Genomic DNA, 16,426 nt, shown 5'->3' on the forward strand with positions numbered 1-16,426 from the left:
TCAAAATTCCATCTATTCTTCTTTTCCGTTCAAGTTAGTTGATTTACCAGTTTAATTAACCAGGATAAAAAAGATTTCTGCTAAGTGGTCTATGACATTTAGATTCAGAGGATATGCTGAGAGAACAAAAAAAAAAAGAAAATTTTTATTAGTGTTAATAAATAGTATCATGTGCAAACTGTTTATGACAGAGAAAGTTTAATTCAGTTGGAGATTTTCGATATCATATTGGTTTGGCCTGTGTCCCTACCCAAATCTCATGTAGAAATGTAATTCTCAGTGATGAAGGAGGGGCCTGGTGGGAGGTAATTGGATCATGGGGGTGAATTTCCCCCTTGCTGTTTACATGGCAGTGAGTGAGTACTCAAGACATCTGGTTGTTAAAACATGTTCTCTCTCTCTCCTGCTCCACCATGAATAGTACATGGCTATTTCCTCTTCACTATTCATCATAATTGTAAGTTTTCAGAGGCCTCCTCAGACGTGCTTCCTGTATAGCCATCAGAGCTTTGCATAAATTAAATCTCTTTTCCTTATAAACTACCCAATATCAGGAAGTTTCTTCTAGCAATGCTAGAACAGATTAATGCATATGTGCAGAAAAAAAAGTCTTAGAGAGCATGCAGACAAAAAATATACAAGAGGTCTTCTTTTGGGCTAGCTATAGCATATGCTTAGGGGAATGTTAAAAGCTTCACATATGAAGATTCTTTAATATTGAGCCACATGTTTAAATTTATTGATTTTTTACTGGTATAAAAGCACATATTTATTTTGGTAGAGAAAACTGAATAAAATATGCCCAATACTGTCACATAGAACTATCATATATCATTAAAAAATTCTGCAATATATTTTCCACCATATAATTATATATATAATATATATATATATATCTCATATATATATATCATCATATATATCACACACACACACACACACACACACACATATATATATATATATATATATATATGTAAGTTTAATGGAAACTCCTTCAATATTTCTTTAGAAAAACACTTAGTAAAGCATTGAAAGCTACTTTGTAGTTAAATTTTTTTTTCACTTCCTTTTTTGTTTGTTTTTCACTTCCTTTTTTGTTTGTTTACTTTTTTCAACATGTAATTTAGGAAAACATAAATTACTGTAGCAAGTGTTCATGCTACCCCAATGCGTTCTATAGGTGATGTGGAAGCTAGGTACTCCCCAGGGCCTCCTGGTTTTGTCTGCTGAAGCTGGCCTTCCAAGCCCTTGCTCTGGTAGGGAGGAGAACGGGTTGATGTGTGTAAGAGATTCCCACTCAGTTGGGTTTGTAGAGAGTGCGGACATATCCTGGAGGGCTTTGGAAGCCAGACTCTGAGGTATTTCAGTGATGATGAAAACAACATAGTCCCATGAGGTCTTCCGTAGGTAACTTCCGAGTCCTCCTTTTGCCCTTGTCCTTTATTCTTCTGCCAGTTTCATTTCATAAGCAGTACTATGTAATCTTAAGTGAAAGATATCTGTGTTAGATTGCCAGGATTTGAAACTCCTCCCTTCTGCTAATTATGTAACCCTAACAGGGTTGGCTCCAAGTGTAGGTAGTCGGGAGGATGAGGGGAGTGAAAGCCCATTAAATGAAAAAGGCTTTAAAAATTGTCTTTCCAATATCAATGTAAAATAAAACATGTTGTTACTGGCTTTCTTATATGTTATCCTGAGTAGAAAGTTGCCACATAATATCTTGAAAATACATCGAAAAGTATTAATTCAAATTATGTGTAATGAGTGGATTTAGTGTAAAGAACATTGGGTCATAAAAATAATCATCTTTTAATTGACTGTCTTGCTAGATATAATATGTGAGTTTTCATAGCCAAAGTAAAGACAATTCTGCCCCAGACTTGTATTAATATCTCATGACAATTCACATTTGGATGGTACTGTCAGTGGAATAAATTTCAAATTCCTTAATCTGGCTTTCAAAACCTTCCATAATCTGGTCCAATTTTATGTTTCCAACTAGCACTGTCTCTCATTCCAATCTCAAATGCTCCATTTCAACACAGCAAGCATCTACTTAGCTCCAGCTATGTGCTTCATCCTGTGTTATGGGAAACATACTTCATAGGTGTCACTAGTAATTCTTTCAATCAGCTCCAGTACAGCTGTTGGTCACTCTTTTCTTTTGTATTTCTCTTTACAGAAACCATGTTCTCAAAGTCCTCTACATATCTAAATTTCATCATTTACTGATTTTCTTTAAATATTAATTGAGTTGACACAACATTTGTCTACTTTTTTAATCATGTCACTTAATCTACAATCTTTTAAATCATCAGTAATAAAAATAAACTTAAGCTTTGCAAAGGTAATCACAAACTTGTACTGTACCCTCCATATCTGAACTGGATCTAAGAAAGTTCCTACATTCCCCAAATGAATGTGACTTTATGATGAACATTGCCATGGATGAAGATGAAAATATACTTTGACAGCATATTGAGAGATTATTAAAGAGAATAGTATAAAATGCACAATATTTTGAATATAGTATGAATTCAATTTATGTTTGCTGAATCAAATTTATAAATTTCAGTCAGGGTTTAAATGCAGTCCATTTGGGCAGGTGCACTGGCTCACACCTGCAGTTCCCAGATACTTGGGAGGTCAAGGCAAGAGGATTGCTTGAGGCCAGGAGTGAGAGGCTGTTGTAAGACATGATCAAGCCTCTAAACTCCAGCTTGGAGACCCTATCTTAAACAAATAACTAAATGCAGTTCATTTAATAAAATAATGTTGAGAATCAAACAGAAAATATAGAGCACCCCTTTTCTCTCTTGTGGGTCTTGGATTTTGTTAATAGACTTTATATATATATTTTAAAGTGCAGTTTTAGGTTTACAGCAAAATTCAGCGTGAGGTACAAAGATTTTTCATATATTCTAAGCCCCCAGGAGAGTCTGAATTTTTACTAAAAATTTCTGAAGGGGACAGAAAGTAAATTTGGGGCTTTTTAAAGCCCCAACTAAATATCATATTACTGTAAGTTATTTAGGTAGTATTCTTTATTATTTCAGGGCTTTGTTTTTCTAAAATTATCATAACTTAACCACTGTCAGCCATTTGCATTGCATGATTAATTCAATTATTGTGGTACATTTTTCACAATCAGATTATCTGTCTAGAAATACTACATTTGGAGTGCTGCTCTATTAAGTAGTTAGGTGGCTGATGGAGATTCTGTATTTGTAGACAGGCTCTGTGACATCTGCCCCTGCTTATGATTAGTCTGGCACAAAAAGAAACACATGCAGGATGAACATAAGTTGGCAGCAGCATTTTCAGGAGAACAAAAAAAAAAGATTATACACTGAAAATGTTTTCCCACCTTAGAAATGATAACACTAGATTTTGCTTCAGGTCCAAAACTGGTTTTTCACTGTGGGTATAAATGCTCTACAAATAGTTTCAAATATGCTATTTTTTCAAATATACTTAAAAATACTTAAAGCATGGAAACTTACTGTTCAGGTTTTATATCTATATCTATATCATCTATCTTTATCTCTATCTACCTTTCATCTATCTACGCATCCATCCATTTATATCTATCTGTCTGTCTAACAACTCTGCAGCACTGAGGGTCACAGATGATTAAACAAAGAATTCAGTTTCACAAGAATTAACAAAGCCTCAAGAACAGGTAAACTCTTTTTGAACACTTTAATACTATTTATAACACAAATTATACACCAGATATCTATGGGCAATGATTTTTACATTTTAAATGTCAAAGTATAATATAGATTAAAGATAGAGAATACTTCATTCTTTGTAACTCCAAGGATAAATGCATGAGGGGATGGATAGCCCATTATCCACGATGTGCTTATTTCACATTTCATACATGTATCAAAACATCGCATGTACCTCATAAATATATATACCTACTATGTACTCACAAGATTTAAAAATTTAATAATGAAAATTACAAAAATACAAAATAGAAATAACTGCTAATAGTATAGATTTGGCTTAGTCAGGAGATTTCAAAAAGTATGCCTTACAACCTGCACTGGAACAAGGTACAAACCAATGTGAGATTTGATTTTGCAAATGGTGGTAAGGATAGGTGGCATACTGCTAGAAATCATTTTAAAAATAAGCGAGGGGAAAAATGAGAAATGAAAGGGCAACAAATGTGTCTCCAAATTTACTCTCAGATGTCACAAAGACACATTTTCTGCTATCAGCTTTCTGCCTCCAAAATTTTTTAAGAAACCTTTCTCAGGATAAACTGTACACATTAAAAAATTATTGAGTCCTTATAGTAAGCCACTTTATAATATAATGGGCAATATCCTCAGCAACACGCCTATTGTTGCTGCAATGACAAGTTTCATGAAATAGATGGGTAGGTAAATCAGGCTAGTACAATCAAAAAGAGTATACATCTGGTACAATACCTATTCATGGAGAACTCTTATCCAGAAACGGTTTTATTTTTTCAATACATTTGCAATAATCTAAAATGATTTTATTGATTTATTTCCTTGATTATAGTCTGTTTCTCTCAATTAAAATGTAAACTGCATAGGGGAAGAATAATGTTTTTCCTCTTCACTACTTTATTGCACTTACTTACAACAGCACTGATGCTTTTCATTTATTTAGTATGTTTTATTGGAGAATTAATGAATAAATTAATAAATGAAGTGTTATAATATATTTAGGTCCCAGTAACATATTTTAAAAATTTGTTCAATTAGTACCATGAAAATATTGGTCCTTTTTTTTTTTCAGGTGCGGACATAAGGGAAACAAGAAAAATGAAATCACCAACTATCCATCATCACCATCAGTGCATAGGAAATAAAAGGATGTTAATATAGATATAGCAAGAATAATCTCAGAATAAAAAACAAACCCAGAAAAGGACAAGACAGTTAAATCAACTTATACATAATAACTCAGTACATTGTTTTTATATTACTGATTTTATCATAGACCAGTGAAAACTCCAACACAGACCTGCAGCAGCCTTCCCACTGGGCTTTAGGAATACAACTATTAAAAGTGGCTTTTTATAATAATAAATGGAGATGACATATATATTAATAATTGTTATTTTTCATGGGTTCATATGTTTCTTTTCAATGTCAAACTACTGGGTTAGCCTAACATTAATATGTTAAAATATACATGTGGTAAACAGGGCTGGATATCAGTTTTAGGGTCCAAAGGTTGTCTTTTGTTATTACTGTGGTTCTCAGGCAAAGTTCTTCTTGCTAAGTAAGATTTTCCGTGGCCTAGAAGATCTTTCTGGCCTCCTTTGTTCTTCTACATAAAAGTTTAATGATGGACTGTATCTGTCTACCATCTGGAAGAAATGGTTCTTACCTCACAGGGAGAATTGAAGTCATTCTATCAAGAGTATTTGTTTTTATAGCTTAATTGACAATTAGGATATGAGCACGCATAGGAGACATGGACCTCTGTAAGAATTCTGGATGTTATAATGGCCAGGTGTAACTCGGCTGTTTTAAGAAAAGTGAATCATTATTTCTTCCTTGTATCTTCCCTATAAGGGATTATTATCCTCATTTTAAGTACTACTGCACTCATGTTAACAGAATTTGATTAAATAGTTGGTAGAAGAACCAGAATTTGAACCAAGCAACTAGCTGGTAGAAGAACCAGCATTTAATTCTCAGTCTGTGTGAGGCCATCCTTATTCCAAAATGCTACCTTGAACAATACTGAATTGGATTGATTAAAATCACACTCATTGGTAGTTTGATAGCAATAGCATTGGGCAGTATGACAATTTAAATGATATTGATTCTTCCTATCCATGAGTATGGGATGTTTTTCCATTTGTTTGTGTCTTATCTGATTTCTATGAGCAGTGCTTTGTAATTGTCATTGTAGAGATGTTTCATCTCTCTGGTTAGCTATATTTCTGGGTATTTTTTTGCAGCAATTGTGAATGGGATTGCTTTCTTTTTCTTCTTTTTTTTGGGGGGGTGGGGATGGAGTCTCGCTGTCTCACTCAGGCTGGAGTGCAGGGCTTGATCTTGGCTCATTGCAACCTCTGCCTCCCAGATTCAAGCAATTCTCCTGCCTCAGCCTCCCAAGTAGCTGGGACTACAGGTGTCCTCTACCATGCCTAGCTAATTTTTGTATTTTTAGTAGACACGGCGTTTCACCATACTGGCCACGCTGGCCTGGAACTCCTGACATTGTGATCTGCCCACCTCGGCCTCCCAAAATGCTGGGATTACAGGCGTGAACCACCGCACCCAGCTGAGATTGCTTTCTTGATTTGGCTCTCAGCTTGGGTATTTTTAGTATATAGGAATGCTAGAGATTTTTGTACATTGATTTTTGTATCCTGAAATGTTGCTGAGGTTGTTTATCAGCTCAAGGAACTTCTGAATCAAGATTATGGGGTTTTCTAGATATAGAATCATGTCATCTGCAAACAGGGATATAATAACAGCAAGGTATTGGTACAAAAACAGACACATAGATCTATAGAAGAGAATAGAGAGCCCAGAAATAAGACCACACACCTGTGACCATCTGATCTCTGACAAAGCTGACAAACACAAGCAATGGGAAAAGACTCCCTATTCAATTAATAGTGCCAGGATAACTGACTAGCCATACACAGAAGATTAAAACTTGATCCCTTCCTTATACCATATACAAAATTAACTCAAGATGGATTAAAGCCTTAAATGTAAAATCTACAACTATAAAAACCCTGGAAACAAACCAAATACCATTCTTGACATAGGAATGGGCAAAGATTCCATGACAAAGATGCCAAAAGCAATTACAACAAAAGCAACAACTGACAAATGGGATCTAATTAACCTTAGGAGCTTCGGCACAGCAAAGTAAACTATCAACAGAGTAACAGACAACCTACAGAATGGGAGACAATTTTTGCAAGCTATAATCTGACTATGTATCCAGCATCTGTAAGGAACTTAAACAAATTTATAAAGGAAAAATAAACAACATAAGACATACATGATTGTTGAATCATATGAGAAAAGCTCAATATCACTGATCATTAGACAAATACAAATCAAAACCATAATGAGATATCTTCTCACACCAGTCAGAATGATTATCATGAAAAAGTAAAAAAATTACAGATGTATGTGAGGTTGTGGAAGAAAGGAAATACTTATACACTGTTGGTGGGAGTGTAAATTAGTTCAACCATTGTGGAAAACAGTACAATAATTTCTCAAAGAGCTGAAAACAGAACTACCATTGGACCCAGCTATCCCATCACAGGGTATACACCGAGAGGAATGTAAGTCATTCTACTGTAAAGACACATGCATGCGTATGTTGACTACAGCACTATTCACAATAGCAAAAACGTGGAATCAAATACTATAAATGACAAATTGTATAAAGAAAATATGGCACACAGATACCATAGAATACTATGCAGCCATAAAAGTGAATGGGATCATGTCTTCTGTGGGTACATGGATGAAACTAGAGGCTACTATCCTTAGCAAACTAATGCAGGAACAGAAAACCAAAAACGTCATGTTCTCACTTATAAATGGAAGCTAAATTATGATAACTCATGAACACAAAGAAGGGAACAGATTCTGGGGCCTACTTGAGGATGGAGAGTAGGGGAGAGGAGCAGAAAGGATAACAGCTGGAGACTAGACTTGGTACCTGGGTAATGAAATATTCTGTATAACCAATCACCATGACATGAATTTACCTATGTAACAAACCTGCACATGTAACCCTGACATGAAAATAAAAGTTAAAAAAATAAAAAATAAAATGGCACTTATTAAAAATGGAGAATATTTTAATACCCTGTAAGCCCTTTCTTTCCTAACAAACAGTTTTGAAATATCTTGGGGGTAAATGATTGCATTTATATAAATTGCAGTAAAGATGAAAATTAAGAGGAAATAAAACAAAAATATATTTAGCTAATAGCTAAGTAGAAGGAAAATCATCCAATGCATAACTCCAAAGAGACTTAGCATCTGTGCACTGAAACGCTGATTTTAAGAAGTCCAACTGTGTTTTCTAACTATGTCAATCCTCTTTCCCTTGGCTAGTGCAGAATCCAGTTTATAGAATGCATCAAACTGCCGCCTTCTTGCTGAGAGGAGCTGAATACTGCTTTAATTTCCCAGTCGGGAGCTGGTATTTCATCACGAACCAGGCATATTAAATTGTTGTGTAAATGTTAAGACCACAATGTAGGCCATATGGCAGTTTTTCTTTACAGAAGAGGAGAGACCTTCAAATCAAACTGTTAAGTCTGAGAATCATTTGAAGCCACAGTCATTAATTTGGAGATATGGACAAGAGATTTATTTCTCTTTTCTAAGTGTTTCTTCCTCCTTCCTATGCACCATAAGAGAGATGGGTCTATTTAATGTGGAAAAAAACAATGTAGGTCAACTCTAACTCTATTAAATTCTAAGTGGAACTTCTACAAGTTTCTATTTCATAAGGGTGGGGGAGATGCTACTTTAAAATCAATTTTCTAAGTTTACATTAGGGTCATGCTTCACTTTGGAATGAGCTGGAGAGATTTTAGATCATCAGAAATGAGTTTCCTGAGGTGAAGAAGTAGAAGTAGCTCCATATAATTTCTTTCTTTAAAACAGTTCACACTTTCCTTCCATTTGCCATCTCCATCTCAACTTTTCCTTGACACACTCCGGTTCAATTTTTACAACTCAGCTCAGAAGTGGGGTACTCTTAAGGCCTTGAACGTTTTGTTTAGGCACAAGTGGGCCAATGTACATAGATACTTGAACAATAAATCCAAAATATCTTTCTAAAATGTTATCCTCTGGGCTGGAAATACAATTTCACATCCTCTGGTGCCATTTCTCATTCTCATTTTCACTCTTCTTATATCATTATAGATTTCTCAGTTGGAAGCTGGTGGGAATTAGGTTTATTCTTAGGTATTTCTGAGGTCCTATAGACTAAAGATACTTTCAAAGCAATAAATTTCATTTGGAAGGGTATTTCAATTAAACATTTTTCTGACTATTTTCAGCCCTGAGTTATTAAAGGTATATATTTTGGCATCTTATTCATTTTCATGGTCCCTGAGAAAGATTTCAAGATTGTTATCTGAAAAATGTAGCCAGGATCAATCACCACCAGTTTCTGTCCTCTTCATGATTTTAATGAAAAAAAGTCTTGACTTAAAGATGTTCCACCTAATGAGGGCAGGCATGTTGAATTTTATTTCCTAAAACCATCCATATCCTCCAGTAGAACTGGAGGAAGCAGGGATCTACATTTACGCAAAAACATGGTAACCGTGACACATGAATGATTCAGAAATGACCTAGGATGTGTTCTGCAGCACTTTATGACTATATTATAAACAAATCATCAGATGCTTGCCATCACTTCCACATCTTCTCTGATAAAATTTATTGTTTTTGGAGATACACAAAAGGAAAATTTAAGTTTTTAAAGAACTACCTAGTTAAGGAACTAAAAAATCCAAGGTTCTAAGATTCTCAGAAACTGGAAATTAACTTTTATTTAGATAATTCTCTTTCTCAAAAGGTGACAGATATAGGAGACAAAATATAGGAGAATAATTTTTTTTGTGTCTTCTCGCAGTGGTAAATTGATGATGATAATAATGTTATCTCTCCCTACTTATGTAGTTTAAAAACACATACCTTATTAGAAATTATAAGTGCAAACACTGTATCCTTTCTGTCCTCCATGTTATAATAGTACATGTACAACTATAAATATTATTATGTAAAAATGATTTCAGTGTTTAAGAAGTATTAGACCAAAAATTTCCAGTTTCTTAAGGCAGGAAGCATTGGTGGTTGCTCTATAATAACAAGTATCCTGTGAACTTCAAGATAAGAGAACTTTTAACATATTTCAAATTTTTACAATAGCAGGATAAATAAATAATACTAAATTAATAGATCAACCATTGCATTGTAAGATGAATGCAATTAAGATTTTAAAGGCTATTTCTATGAAGTGTCTGATGTATTTTAGTCTTCACCTTTCTCACCCATGTCCAGTATAGCTGTATTTGTGTGAGTGATTGCCAATTAACTTGTTAATATTGAAAATATTAGACACATCTTTTGAGATTATATTCATTTCTTTGGGGTAAAAACACATATCCAAGCAAAGGGAACTACTCATTGCATACCATTAAAACATTAAGGTGGTGTTGATGTGTTTCTCTTGTAACATGGTATGAGGTACAAAGATACTTTTTAAATTACTTCTGGCATTTTAAATTTGCTAAGGACATCCTAATAATATAAGTTTAATATACACTGCAAAATTGGTGATGAAATGCAATTGAAAGTGACTAAACTTTTTTCACTTTATTATTTTTTGCTGAACTGTTCTGACTGGCAATTTTATTCTTCCCATCTAAATAAATTCAGCCATGGAGAAGTGTCTCCATGGATAATGGATAGGTCAGAACAGTCATACTTAATTGAAGCATGCTTAGAATTAGTAAATTCATATTATTTAGCAATAGGCTAGAAAGGGTGTGTGTGTATGTGTGTGTGTGTGTGTGTGTGTGTGTGTGTGTGTGTGTGTGTTTGTTTTATAATTCAATAGAAGCGGAAAGAAACCTTATTTTCTGAAATGTTACAGAGTAACATTATTAGTAACAACTTTCAGAAAATTTCCCTGTTACTATAGGAAGAGTAGTGACCTGTGTGTGAAAGCTCCAGCCCTGTCAATACCAACCACACGCATTTCTCAGGCTCCTCATTCATATAAGGTCATTAAATAATGAATACTCTCCCTCTAATTCTAAATTTTAAAAAATGTTATGAATAATTTAGTGTTTGACAAATATATGTCTTCCATTTTACTTCTAAAGCATATGAAAAACATACCAAAAATGACAAAGATTATTTTTGTAGTTATTTTAATATAACTGAGTTACATAATACACGTCAATTAGTATAATGCCTGGCACATTAAGAATGAGTTGTTTGAAGAATCTGAATTTTATTAAATCCTAGAGTATGACTTTATATGTGTGTGCTCACAATTCAATTTTGTTTATAGTGAGGAGATTAGAATTTTCAGAGTTGAAGTTATCTTTAGTTTGAAAAAGCTGCCATGATTATTTATTCCATCCCTACTTCCCCATCCTCTGACACACACACATTGACAGAGAATGATTTTCATTGCTATAGGATTAAGACTAACACAGATTCAGGAGAAATACAAATTGGCAATCAGATCTCCAGCGTTGATTCACTTGACATGAGTCTTGAATCAATAATGCCCCAGTACTGTCTTTTACATGCATCTCCTGCTGTATATACTACACTGGCCCTTTGGCTTCTGTTAATGCCTGTCATCATAGCACAGACTGCCAGGTATCGTGCTAACTATTTTAGAAATGTTAAATCATTTCATCTTCTAAGCAAACCTAATGAGGTGGGAATTACTATTATTCCAGTTTTACAGATTAGGAAATGTTCTTGGGGAAGTTTATGTCTTTCCCAAGCTCCAACAGCATCTCAGGGTGCAGCTCTATCACCTACACTCTTAACCAGTATCCTCTCATCTCCCACCACATTTCAAGGAGCTTCACAGCTCAAGGTATGACAATTTCTACTTTTTTTCACTATCCACGAAAAACAGTGGTAGTTAATTTTTAAGCACCGGAGCATGAATCATCATGAATCTTACCCACATCCATTTCTTTTTAAAATGCTAAGTAGCTGGCCTTGAAAATACTCACAGTGATAATACTACAATTGAAATGCAGCCTTTCTTTAAAAATACTGTGGACTCTAGAATAGGCAGAAGACATTTTGGATGTTTTATGCCAAACAACCTGACAAAAAGAAATACAGCCTTCAAGAGCCCCATTCTAACATAATCATTGGTCTGAAAGGGGCTGTAGAAAGTGTCTGTCTTAATAATCTAATTTGACACATGATGATTCTGAGCCCTTGAGAGTTAAAAAAGGTAGGTCCCATCTACAGAGAGGAAACTAGAACCTGGCTCTTTAGATGCTGAGCACACTGCCACATCATGATGCCTCCTAATCCTTTTACAGTTTTGATCATAAATATAGAATTTGGTAATTTAATTTGCAATATTATGAGAAAGAATCAGGCATGAACTCATGCTTAAGGTCCCCAGACATAACTTGTGAGTTGCGTATGGTGCATAGTTTAGTAGGGAGATTCCTGGTACTGTTGCACAGTTGTAGCAACTTGGACCTTGAGACTTGAAGGGAGGGCCTAAATTTAAGAGTAAGTAAAACCTGGGCATAGAATAAAAAGCTTCTGTTATTAGCACAGGGGGAAGGCCACATGGGAAAGGAGCAAGATAGGGATAGAGTTGAAATGAGAACACAGTGAGAAACCAGCCATCTGTCCACCAGCAATGAAGCACAGAAAGTAACTGCAGGACATCATTGCCTTCCAAATGAACCTATTCACAAAGCAGATTCCTAAGATCAGTCCATTATTCATAAATTGTGTTTTTGGGGGGCATTTATACAATATAACTTAAGAATATTTTAAACCTAAATACCTCACAATGATAAAAAGCCTGGTAATTATCTTTCCTATAGATATATTAACTATTCATTAGGATAAAAATATGACTTAGAAACTGAAAGAGTTTTAAATTGCTTCCAAATGTATACTGAATGCCTCACGATCTAACACTTATTGTTCATATAGTAAGATGGTATTACTTTACCTTACTTTATTCTGGGCTAAGAATACAGAATAAAAAGGGTGAGTGGAGAATGAAAGCATATTAAAAATAAAATTTTGAAGCCCAGTTGCTTTGCCTACTTTGTTGAGGTGTACTTTCTCAGAGACATTTATGTCACTTTCTCTCCTAGACTCCACAAATACAATGGGGCATAATATCCTTAAATAAAGCAACACAACAGAATAATAGTTTGTACAACGTTATCCAAGGAACTCAAAGTACTTTATTAATGTTAGCTTATTAGTCACACCAGAGTGTGGCAGAGGATGAATAGATTTGCTGAAGCAGGGCAAGAACATCTTAGTCGGCAAAGTTGTAGTGAGACTCAAAAGTCAAATGGGAGGCTGGAGAACAAATACGCAGGATGCCAAAGGAATTTGCTATTCTATTCAGCACTGTATTATTCCATTTAAAATGGGATAACAAATTATGATAGAGTAGGTGGCTTATGGACAAGAGAAATTTATTCTTACAATTCTGGAGCCTTGAAGTTCAAGATCTGGTTGCCAGCGTGATCAGGTTCTGATGAGGGCCCTCTTCTAGTTTATATACTGCCCTCTTTGTATTCTCTCATGGTAGAAAAGAAGCTGGCTGGTCTCTGCCTTTTTATATTGGGGTATGATATAGTTTGGCTGTGTCCCCACCCAAATCTCATCTTCAATTATAGCTTCCCAAGTACGGTGGGAGGGACCTGGTGGGAGGAATCATGGAGGCAGGTTTTCCTGCACTGTTCTTGTGATAGTGAATAGGTCTCATGAGATCTGACGGTTTTATAAAGGGCAGTTCTCCATGCTCTTGCCTGCTACCATGTAAGACATGCCTCTGCTTCTCCTTTGCCTTCTGCCATGATTGTGAGGCCTCCCCAGCCATGTGGAACTGTGAGTCCATTAAACTTCTCTTTCTTTATAAATTATCTAGTCTCGGGTATGTCTTTATTAGCAGTGTGAGAATGGACAAATACAGGGCACTAATCCTATTCATGAGGGCTCCACTCTCATGACCTAATTACCTTCCAGAGTCCCCACTTCCAACATCATATTTGGGACTACAATTTCAACATATGAATTGCAGGGGACATAAACATTCAAAACTTAGTAAGATATTACTGAAACACTAGGTATAATTATTTGATTTACATTTATGACTTCTGTTAAGAATTTGTAGGGCAAACAAAAAGAAATAGACACTTTTACGTTTAAAAATAATAAAAAAACGACACCATTTTTTAGAAGAAAAGTTTGGTCATTAATTTAATGTTATAGAATCTTACTCAATTAAAGGTGGCTCCAAAAGTAGATCCAATGCCACCAATATTTCAGTAAAAATCATGTGTTAGTCATCATGCTGAGGGTATGGATACAAAGAGAAACGTAACATGATTTATAAGTCTGGGCAATCCTATGTGAATAGCAGTGATTTTTGCAATTTCTGGGCAGTGGGCATATCTAAAGAGAAGCTGTTGGTTTTTAAATTTCTTCTATTACTTCTGCCCATTATATGGGCCATATCAAAATATGGTGGAGAGGAATCAGCCTCTCTTGTGCAGATGACAAAAATGAAACAAAACACTTCAGTGGATGTGTGGTATCTAGGTCATTAAAAGATGTTGTAGACAAAGACTGCCAATCCTCCTGGAACTTTTGTGTAGGAGAAAATTATGCTTTCTGACTGACTTAAACTTCTGTTATTTAGTTCCAGATAAAGAGGTTGAAATAGTGCCTCAACCAATGTGGTAATAAATGCACACACATTGAGCCTGTGATTCTGAAATGTGAAAACATACTGTTATAGATACTTTGATCAGAATGTGAATACACACAGGTTCACATTCAAAATCCGCAAAACAACATTCTGGCATCTAAAAAATTATTAAAGACACAAATTTCAAGCAGTTTAGATTTCATCTTTTTTACTAAAAGTTGCATCTTTTTTACTAACCTCCAAAGTAAGAGCCATCCGTCAGCTTCATTTCTTTACTGGATTTTGTAATGACACCAGCAACACCGTGTTGAATGAAATACATTTTTTTACCCACGGCTCCTTCTCGAATGATATAATCTCCCGGTTGAAACACCTCAAATCTCAACTTGCTCAGCATGGCAGTCACAAAATTAGGATCCGCATTAGCAAACAGAGGCATTGTAGCCACCAGTTTTCGACAGTTGAAGTTGACTATCTCCTAAAGATGTCAAGAGCAAACAAATATTAAGAGAGATATTAATCATATCTGGAAGAAAAACATGCTGAAATTTAAAAAATATATATAGCATAACACTGCAATTTAAATTTAGATTAAAAAATTCATAAATTCTTGTAATGCACATTACATCAAAGTCAGGATTATTTTTTATTTTTGTGTAGAAATTTTGTATTTCCAGCACCTAGTGTAGTATAAGAAAATATTAAATATTAAATAAATGTTAATTTAATATATAAAAGTCTCAACTTTTGTAACTCCCCATTTCTTAACTACTGTGTATATGAAACTAAAACTTCTAAAATGTGAACACACTCTATTCTACATTTTATCTTTTATTTATGAAGAAAGGAAGCCATATCACTTCCTATTAGTTATGACATTGCTGCTTCTGTGCTCCATTGTGATGAACAATCTAACTTGTACCTACTGGTGGGAATTCTGAAGCAAGGGCCCCGCTGTCAGGCAAAAGCATTTTGATATATATATATTTTTGTTAGTGTCATTCACATTAGTGCAAGGACTATGAATAGTTCAGAGAAAGGAATTACACAAAGGAGACTCTAATCTAAAATTATAAATTTCAATTGGTGTCTGGGCTAGAATCAGAAAGTCACTCTCTTTTAAAGACTCTTGGGTTTCCATTGCAAGTTATGGGCTGGAGAGAGGACATATTTGCCTTTTCTTGACTTGTTTGTTTGTTTTATTCCAGGATAAGGCCAATTCTAAAACAGGAGATCTATAGTTTGATTTCATTCTGTGGATTCTGGCCAAGATTAGACATATTGTTATCCCTATGGATGAAAATAGAAAAATGGAACTAAAAATTTTTAATCATGCAAATCAGTTATGTGACACAGGCTAGACAGTGGAAATCTACATTTTGCCACAAAGCCACTTCTCAGAAATTTCCTTACCAATGAGTTGCCTCACAAAAGATTGGGACTGCATTTGTAACCTTGTTTAAGAGGAATAGAAATTGGACACCTCTGCTAAGAGGTAGAAAGAAGGCACAAAGAATTGTAGGTATTAACAGAGTCTGAGAAGTGTATCTTACGCCTTGGGGAAATATGCCATACAGATGCATCAATTCTAAGACTCAGAAATAAGGTATCTATGATCTTACTTCATAAAATGACCTAAAACCATCCAGGATAGATGAAGAATTCCAGCTGATACAGAAGGCATAAGATTTTGGATCTACCATGGAAGAAGTGTTTCATCCTCAGCAATATCTTGTGAGTTTAGCAAAGCATAGCAATGTCTGTAATAGTGGAGCTTCACGGAAGATGATAAAATGTTACAAATGACCAACAATAATCAGAAAGTGAACATAAAAGCAAAGACAAGAGAAAGATATTAAATGCGGTACTTGGTGCAGCATTATTCAAGCCAAAATACAGAGTTGACTCTGTGATTGACAGTATCTAGGGCAATTTGTGATAATATTAGCTGATTTATAGAGTG

General features: G+C 34.8%; 1 protein-coding gene across 1 annotated transcript in view; it reads right to left on the reverse strand.

Moving 5' to 3' along the window:
* The window catches only part of HCN1 (hyperpolarization activated cyclic nucleotide gated potassium channel 1), a 387,958-nt gene that overhangs the window by 25,207 nt on the left and 346,325 nt on the right, over positions 1-16,426 (reverse strand). Inside the window, exon 6 of the mRNA XM_017533188.2 lies at positions 14,701-14,941. Within this exon, the coding sequence (XP_017388677.1) occupies positions 14,701-14,941 (241 nt within the window). The remainder of the gene's footprint in view (positions 1-14,700; positions 14,942-16,426) is intronic.

The sequence above is a fragment of the Cebus imitator genome, unplaced genomic scaffold, assembly GCF_001604975.1.
Source record: "Cebus imitator isolate Cc_AM_T3 unplaced genomic scaffold, Cebus_imitator-1.0 Scaffold80, whole genome shotgun sequence".
Taxonomy (NCBI): domain Eukaryota; kingdom Metazoa; phylum Chordata; class Mammalia; order Primates; family Cebidae; genus Cebus; species Cebus imitator.